This window comes from Tenrec ecaudatus, chromosome 18, assembly GCF_050624435.1.
Source record: "Tenrec ecaudatus isolate mTenEca1 chromosome 18, mTenEca1.hap1, whole genome shotgun sequence".
Taxonomy (NCBI): Eukaryota; Metazoa; Chordata; class Mammalia; order Afrosoricida; family Tenrecidae; genus Tenrec; species Tenrec ecaudatus.
The window spans coordinates 5,489,414-5,498,401 of NC_134547.1; the positions used below are offsets into that span (position 1 = coordinate 5,489,414).

Sequence of the window (8,988 nt, forward strand, 5' to 3'; positions counted from 1 at the left end):
GGACATGGAAAAGGGGGAGGTGGGGAGGGGGAAAGGAGCAGTGTTAACAAACCCAGGGACAAGGGAACAAGTGATCCAAATAGGTGGTGTGGAGGGTGTAGGAGGCCTGGTAGGGTGTGATCAAAGGTAATGTAACCAAGAGGAATTACTGAAACCCAAATGAAGGCCGATCATGATAGTGGGACAAGAGGAGAGTAAAAGGAAATAAAGAGCTAGGAGGCAAAGGGCATTTATAGAGGTCCAAATAAAGGCATGCTCATATGTAAATATATTTATAGGTTTAGTATTACAGTAGCATATGGACATTGGGCCTCCACTCAAATACACCCTCAATCCAAGAATACTTTGTGGGGAGAGGTCAAACGCTTACAGACATCCTCCCTGGGGTAGTCAGTCACCAGACTACAGGGTAGGCCTCTAGGGCAGTTAGTCAACCAGACTATATGGCAGGTTTCACTCCCTGCTACTGGGGACAATAAACTCTTCCTCCTTGAGGCCTGAGACCAAGCGTTCACACCCTACTGATAATGGTTCCTATGGAGATCTAGAGACTAGGTCAAAGTTAGGCCTCCATCCTGAACCTAGGATCCCTCCCCTTCTTATTGTGTGTATGTCCCTAGACCACCACCCCCCTCATTACTGTATTACCTATAGGACAGCCCCTTCCAGTGAAGTATGTCCTCACCTGTAATTAGGGGGCTTGCATGTCCCCAGAGAATATAAAAGGGGGCTACCATTAAACTCTCTCTCTCCCTCCACGTGGACCATCGAGTGGGGCTGAGGTGAGCATGCTACCTTGAAATGTGTCTGACTCCATTTATTTCAATACTTCATTTCTATCTCTCATGCTCTCTATAACTTTACTATAATCTTTACTTATTACCGCAGTACAATTACGCCTACTGGACCTGTAATGATGTTTTAGGGGCTGGCTTCCCCTGACAATTAAGCTGGCATTCCATGATGCTCACCTTCCCAACACGATATCGCTGAAGATAAAGCAGGTGCATAAGCAAATATGGTGAAGAAAGCTGATGGACCCAGCTATCAAAAGATAGAGTGTCTGTGTCTTAAAGACTTGAAGGTAAACAAGCAGTCATCTAGCTCAGAAGCAACAAAGCTCACCAGCCTGTGTGCTCACGAGGTGTTGAAGGGATCAGGTATCAGGCATCAAAGGACAAAAAGAAATCATATTGTAAATGAGGGGGAGTATGGAGTGGAGACTTAAAGGCCATCTGTAGGCAACTGGACATCCCCTTACGGAAGGGTCGCAGGGAGAAGACAAGCCAGTCAGGGTGCAGTATAGCAATGATGAAACATACAACTTTCCTCTAGTTCCTAAAAGCTTCCTCACCCCACCCCCACCATGATCCCAATTCCATCTTACAAATCTGCCTAGACCAGCAGATGTACACTGGTACAGATAGGAACTGGAAACACAGGGAATCCGGGACAGATGAATCCTTTCAGGACCAGTGGTGAGAGCGGCGATACCAGGAGTGGAGGGAGGGTAGGTGGAAAGGGGAACCGATTACAAGGAGCTACATGTGACCTCCTCCCTTGGGGACAGACAACAGAAAAGTGGGTGCAGGAAGATGTCGAAGGACAAAATAGTAATTTATAAATTATCAAGGGTTCATGAGGGAGGAAGGAGCAGGGAAGAGGGGGGAAAATGAGCAGTTGATGCCAGGTGCTTAAGTGGAGAGCAAATGTTTTTGAGAATGATGAGGGCAACAGATATACAAATGTGCTAGACACAATGGATGTATGTATGGATTGTGCCATGAGTTGTATGAGCCCCTAATAAAATGATTATTAAAAATAATAATTAAAAGAAAAAAGATCAGCAGTTAAGATACAATGCTGTCATTGGAAGACTAAGGTGCAACAGACACAAACCATGGCGTTTTCAACCATCTCATAGGAAGCACAAGTAGACAGCATAAGATACCCTGGAACAGCTTGGATGTAGCAGGAGGAAGCTACGAGTTCAACTGGCTCATAGTGGAGCCTACGAAGTACTATTGCGGAACAGTCCAGGTTGAAAGATTGCTTGGTTCACAAGGAATCAAAATCTCTTTCTTGAACAGAAAGCAGATGCCATTGAGATACTGATGTTTACGAAGAAAATAATGTTGATCCTTGTCTATATATTTCTTCACTTATAGCCTTTGTTTATATATATACTAGAGGGGCTTAAAACATTTTTGTAGAAAAAAAATTTTTGTACAATAATGCAATTGGTTTTTAATGAAACTTTTATTGTGAATTAAACAGGAATTTACATTTCAGATGACCCAATCTGCACTGAACAGTTCAAACCACTCACAAACACCCACTCTACCTTTGAATTTCATTTTTCCTTGAACTTTTTCAAACAGTATAGCACAGATGAAACATACAACCTTCCTCTAGTACTTTAATGCTTCCTCCACCCACTATCATGATCCAAATTCTGCCTTACAAATCTGGCTGGACCAGAGCATGTACATGGGTACAGATAAGAACGGGAAACACAGGGAACCCAGGACAGATAAACCCTTCAGGACCAATATCGAGAGTAGTCATACCAGGAGGGTAAGGGGATGGTGGGGGGAAGGAGGAACAGATCACAATAATCTACTTATAATACCCTCCCAGGGGGGTGGACAACAGAAAAGTGGGTAAAGGGAGACATAAGTCAGTTTAAGACATGAAAAAATAATAATTTATAAATTATCAATGGCTCATAAGGGAAAAAATATGAAGCTGATACCAAGGAGTCAAGTAGAAAGAAAACATTTTGAGAATGATGATGGCAACAAATGTGCTTGACGCGATGTATGTATGTATGTATGTATGTATGGATTGTGATAAGAGTTGTACGAGTCCCCAATAAAATGATTTTTTTAAAGTGGTCCTGAAAAACCTGAGAATGGAATGTTTAAAATGTTCATTCTGCTTTCAAAATTATCAGAAGAGTAGAAACTATAAAGAAAGATCAGCAGGTGGTAAACATTCAGAATAAATGCCAATAGCTAGGAGTTTTTAAAGGGAAGAAGACCCTAGTTGCTTGCCCCTAACCAAAGGTATAAATCCATGCTATTGAATAGGGAAGGAAGGCATCGTATCCTGAGGGTAGTTATAAATTCAAAGTTCTGTCTTTGGAGAGAGTTTCATAGTAAGGGAGGTAGGACATGCAGAAGGCATGGCGTTGAGAAGGCTGAGGAAACAAAGTATGGACCTCACAATGTCAAAATGTAGATCACACGAGAGCAAATCTAATCTCAGGGAGAGGAATAAATATTTCTTTAAACTTGAGAGAAAAAGAGGGCTCACAAGTGGAGAGGGATGCATGAAAGTTGTTACATCTTCTCACAGATGTAAGGCCTTCTCCCAGCTGAATGTAACTTCCACGACCATTCCCCATGAGTGTTTTCGGCTCACTCACCTGAACACATTCCACCGTGGCTTTTTTCTAATACAGATCCTGATGGTTCTCCTCGTTGCATCCAAGAGAACACATCAGGTTTGCTAACTTGATAACCTGTCCGTGAGAAATCACAGAATCTTAGACACACCAAATTCCACTTCAGGTTTGTGAACACTCAATTTTCAAAAGGCAAACAGGAAAAGGTTTGCTATCAGGAATAGAAAGATTTGCCTCAACAATCTCATGCCAGAGAGTGCAATGAGATTTCAGCCTCTGAGAAAGAAAGAGACAAAGACAAGGCCAATCACTAGAGAGCTCGCCTCACCGATGGCCACCAGGTGGCGGTAGGTCTCCAACATCACATCCTGATAGAGGGTCTTCTGAGCAGGGTCCAGGAGCTGCCACTCCTCCCAGGTGAACTTTACAGCCACATCGCTGGGTGTCACTGATTTCTACAGCAAAAGGGTTGTATTCAATGAAGCATTTTCCATTTGGCAATATGAAAAAAAGGTAAAGGAAGTTGTTCTGTTCAGTTCTACGTAGGCTACATCTATACATCTAGGCTTGGTTTTGTGCATTTCTTTTCAAATAAATGAGTGTACATTCCTTAATCCACCCAATAATGAAATTAGAATTTTCTAAATGCAACAGTGAAAGTATGCCTAGGAAACTGAAAACCGTTCACAATTATACACCCACACACGTTACACAAGCAGAGAGGTTTGGATTAACAGACAAGTTAACAGTAGATTGTGAGAGACAGTGAGGAGTATCACCGGTTTCCACATTGTCAGAGTCTTTCCAACCGCATCGGCGCTAACTCTCAGGGGCAGCTCAGGGTTTATTTCTCTGAAGTGCAGCTCACAGGAATCTCAACCCTTCAACCAATTTTGCCAGTTTCCAAACAAGTAAATCCATGGGTAGGACTCTTTGCCTCTCTCTGGGTGTGCTAAACCACTGCCAGGGCCCAGAAAAACTCACAGATCAAAATGGGTTGAGGAAGAGAGTATAATTTGGGGTCAGGAAAGAGAGCTTATACTCAAGACTAGCATAAGAAAGCATGCGCATCATGGTCCCGCTGGGTCTTTGCCTCTAGGAAGGGACCACGGAGGAGGAAGGTGCTATAGCAACCTGTGGTAAAGAGATTAGATGTTGCCCGCTATCAGATAAAATAGCCTGTGGATATTAAAGGCTTGTCTCCAAACAAGAAGCCATCTTAAGTGAGATGTCAACAAAATCCACATGGAAGAAGACACCATCATCAACCACCAAAGGATTGTGAATCTTAATATCCAAAGTTGAAGGGAGGGATTAGGATCAGAGCCTAAAGTCTGACAATCTGGTGGTTTGCAGAAGGGTTTGCATGAATGACAGTGGGAACCCAAAATGGACGGGTGGAACTATACAGGAAATGAACCTCTGGTGAATTCCCTCTATCCACAATGGAGGGATAGGAGGACAGTGGCCATTTAAGGGAGCACATTGATAAGCTGAAGAAAGAATGGGAAGGGCAGAAGCCTAGCTCCAACATTTAAAACTTGCCAGCAGTTTCCCCCCAAGGATGCACACTGGATCTGCTCAGGATACAAAAACCTCAAGGTTGGGGTGTTGTATTGGGTGGTTTTTAACGGTACATATAAGAGGGTATCCTAGCAGTATTATGTCATTGGGGGTTACTGTATTGAAGTAGTTGGGGGTATGTTTTTCTTTTTTGGGTATATGAAAACCAGACTGATGAACCTATGAGTCAGCAGACAGAATAAAGGTTTTGGGGGGCAAGGGTCATGGAGGTGGCGGTGGGGTGCAGTGGAGATGACATCCATGAGTCTATATAGAAAAAGGATGTTGAGAAACTGACTGTGGTAGCATATGCACAATTCTGTTGCATGTGACTAAAACATGGAATGATTGCATACATGTATTAAGTCCAATTTATAATAATGTTTCAAAGAACCATGTAGGCAGGGTCTCTCTTCTGGAAAGCAGAGCAGCTTTCCCAAGTGCTACTGGCCATCTTAGCACAGGCTCCTCTTGTCCACATCAGGTCAGCTTGTTCTTGGTCATCTTAAAAAGCCTTCCAATTACAGCGGCGAGTGGCCCTGCCATTGGTCACCACAGGCTCTCCCACAGGCCTGTCAGCTTCTGCAGCCATTGCTTGGCCGCTGTGAACCTTCTATGGTTGCTCAGGCAGGGAAATGGGCCTCATTGGTCTAAGAAGTCAACACTTTCAAGGAAACAGAGAATTGCCTGTCAATATGGAAACAGCATGCAAGAGAATAAAGACTCACTGTATGACCTCTTTAAGGTACTCAGAAGCAAGGATGTTGATGACTAAAGGGCCCCGGATCCATGCCATGGGAGTTTTCAAGTGTCTTCTATGCATGTGAAAGTTGGACATTGAATAAGGAAGATCAAAGAATTTGAACCGTGGTGCTGGCCAAGAAAAGTAAGTGTCATGAACTGCCAAAAGATTAACAAACTTGGCTGGCCCCACTATGAGACATGATGCCCTCAGTGACCAAGGGCAATACAGGGGACAGCACAGGAGACACAGTGTGGGAATTGCACCTGACCTGATCCCACCACACCGAGGCAAAGCACGGGGGGAGTGCAGCAGAACAGCAAGGGAATGGAGTGCCAAGGTCCCCAGGGCATGCTGAAAGTGGTCTTTGGGGCCAGGGCGTGGTGCCCCAACAGACTGGACTGGAAAACACCTCCTAAGGGTCAACAAACGATCCTTGAACTAAAAAAAACAAAAACGGATAAACAAACCTGCTTGGGAAAAAGTACATAAAGAGTGTCTCCTTTGAGGGAACTATGGCCAGACTTTGCCTTAAATACTTTGGATATGTTGTCAGGAGACACCAGTCCCTGGAGAAAGATGTCATGCTTTCTAAGGTAAAGGTGCAGCAGAAAAGTAGAAGGCCCTCAAGGAGAAAGGCTGATATACTTTCTCCAACAATGGGCTCAATTATAGCATTGTTCTGTTGTGCATGGGGTTGCTATTGGATAGACTCCGTGGTATCTAACAACACTGTGAACCAGCAGCCTGCTGTCTTGCCCAGTTAGGGTTCCTCAGCCATCACAAAAGCAATCTATCATTGGTCTTGATTTACCGAGCGCACCTTACTGCGCAGCAGTATGTTGCCTGACCTGATCACCTGGGTCCATCAGCCTTTTTGCGAACACAGCAGTGAAGAGAATCCTCCAGATGGGTATCTATCTACCCTATGGATTTGGGATTGCCAGCTTGACATCCCAAAGACGTATGTGTTTGACACTTCTTTAGTTTTGACCTGATGTTGATGGCGATTCTCTGTTCTACCTTTGTAACATGAAAGATGGTGGAATCCACCTGCCATTTTAAAACTATTGTCAACACTCGTTGGGCTTTAGATACATCCGTGAAAATATTGCTCTTCAAATTATTAAGCAACATAACTTTTAGAAAGAAACTTACTCAAAGTTTAGTAATACTCTGAAAATTAGTATTATCCCTGATCTTCTACATAACTGATCTTGAAGGACGGGTCAAAGTTTATTTCTCTTCAGCTTCCAATTTTCCAAATGAGCACATTTCTGATGAACTAAACTGGCATTATACAGGCTTCTACAAATCCACTAGGAACCCACAAAACACAAAACAAGTCAAAAGTCACCTGAGCGTTGATCATTCTTTTAGTCATTAGGGCACTGTCAAAAGCAGAGATGTTCTGTCTTTGATTTTACTGGAGCAGCTCCAATTTTGTTCAGAGACTTCTGTCTCTCATGAAGCAATAATCCCCAAACCAGGCACCTCTTCTTCCTTCCTCCCAGTGCTCCTCTTGTGGCTGGAGATTAAAAACCTGTACACTGATGGGAAAATACACTGTGTGTGACACATCACCTGTTGATCTAGATGCTGTTACTATTCCTGTCCCCCTACTTTACACAATACTGTTGACTGGTCCTTTATTTAGTGACTCGGAGTATGTGCCGGGGCAATAAAACCTAAGATTCAGAATTGCAGAAATCTGGTAAATGATGATCTTGAAATAAGAAGATGGCACCGAATACACATGCAAGGCAGAAAAAAAAAGAAAAGTGTAACCCCTACCTCACAACGTAGGAACTATCATTTCATGGGAAGGTGTGTTTCTCAAGGGAAATGATAAATCACCTAACCTTGAAGAAGACAGGCCTAACCAAAACCCCAAACCCCTCACTGCCATCAAATGGATTCTGATTATACTGACCCCTTTGGGACACTATTGCACTATCCCTTGTGGGTTTCCAAGACTGTATCTCTTCGCAAGAGTAGAAAGCCTTGCCTTTGTCCCTAAGTGCGGCAGTTTCAAACTCCTGACCATGCCATTAGCAGCCCAAGTTTTAACAGACGGGTAGGAAGATAAAGGATGAAGGGGTGGTCTCCACCAAATGCCTACACGTAAAGAAAACTCACTGGGCATGCCGCGGTAATGTGGTTTGAAAGAAATCAGCCACGCATCGGACACCTATGAGGACCATCCAAAGCTGGGCATGCTCAGACCAAGGTCACCCAGGTGCGGGTGAAGGTCAACCTGGGCATGCTCACTAGGCACCAGCAACATGTGCCTGAACTCAGCCACTAAAAATGGCCAACACCCTCAACCAGGCCATCCCCTAAGTGAGGATTAAAGGCAGAGACTGAGGACAGGCCTTTGTCTTTCAGGTGGGAAGGCAGGATCGCTGTGGTGTAACGTTCGCGCCCTTTTAGGGCTCACCCTCTTTGTCTCTCTCGCGCGCGCGCGCTCTAGGGGGCGCTTCCTCCTCTCTCGGTTCCGGTATTCTTTGGGCTCAGCAGCCTCCACTTTTCTGCCCGTTCTCCACGTGGTTTTTCACGCTCCCCCAAAGCAGCAATTTTCCGCGGAGAACTCACACCCGACCCGTGCGAAGCTGCCTTGCACCAGACAGGATGTCCAATCTGGGACCCGAGACTCCCCCTTCCCTCGTAAAAATCACATGCACTTACAAAAGCGCGTTGCCGCATGCATGCATCCTCAGCGTTGAGGAGAACGAGAAACACCAAGTCTGAAACCAAACGTATCCACTCAATCACCAGGCGCCCTCTGCACCCTGGCGTGCTCACAACAGGTTCGAATGCAATGAACTACAAGCGGTCGCTTAGCCAGCGAAGGCTAGCATTCAGGGAGGGCGGCCCGGGCCGGGGTCCCCGGGCGCTCAGCCCGCTCCCACCCTAAGGCGCCGGTTCCCCTGCTGCCCCCCAAGCGCCCGCCCCCGCGCCGCCGGGGATCCTGAGACCTCACGTCGCTCGCCCTGTTTGAAAGACGAACACCGCGTTCCTCCCGGCTCACCAGTCACCCCCATAACTCACACTTACTTCCCACAGGGTCGCTGGCTCCACCGGGGCTCCGCAGCCTACTCAAATTCCGCGGGCAGCGCCGCCAGTCACGTGGACGCCTGCGCGGACGACGGCGGCCGCCGAGGGTCAAACTTTTTGGCGAACGCGTAGGCGAGGGATTATTTCCGGTTCCGCCCTCTAAGGACAACTGGGTGAGGGCGGCCATATTTGAACGATTTCCACATAAAAGGAAAGT

At 45.5% G+C, this 8,988-nt stretch overlaps 1 protein-coding gene across 3 annotated transcripts in view; it reads right to left on the reverse strand.

Annotated features, from left to right (window-relative positions):
• The window catches only part of LOC142432273 (zinc finger protein 350-like), a 48,795-nt gene extending 39,807 nt beyond the window's left edge, over positions 1-8,988 (reverse strand). For 2 of the 3 annotated variants that reach the window (XM_075537401.1, XM_075537400.1), the window contains exons 1-4: positions 8,772-8,988; positions 7,072-7,264; positions 3,738-3,864; positions 3,431-3,526 (exon numbers count right to left, since the gene is read on the reverse strand). In XM_075537401.1, coding sequence (XP_075393516.1) covers positions 3,431-3,526; positions 3,738-3,864; positions 7,072-7,098 — 250 coding nt within the window. In that variant the 5' untranslated portion in view covers positions 7,099-7,264; positions 8,772-8,988. Of the gene's footprint in view, positions 1-3,430; positions 3,528-3,737; positions 3,865-7,071; positions 7,265-8,771 lie in introns of those variants that run through there. The other variant, XM_075537399.1, reaches the window with a different exon arrangement.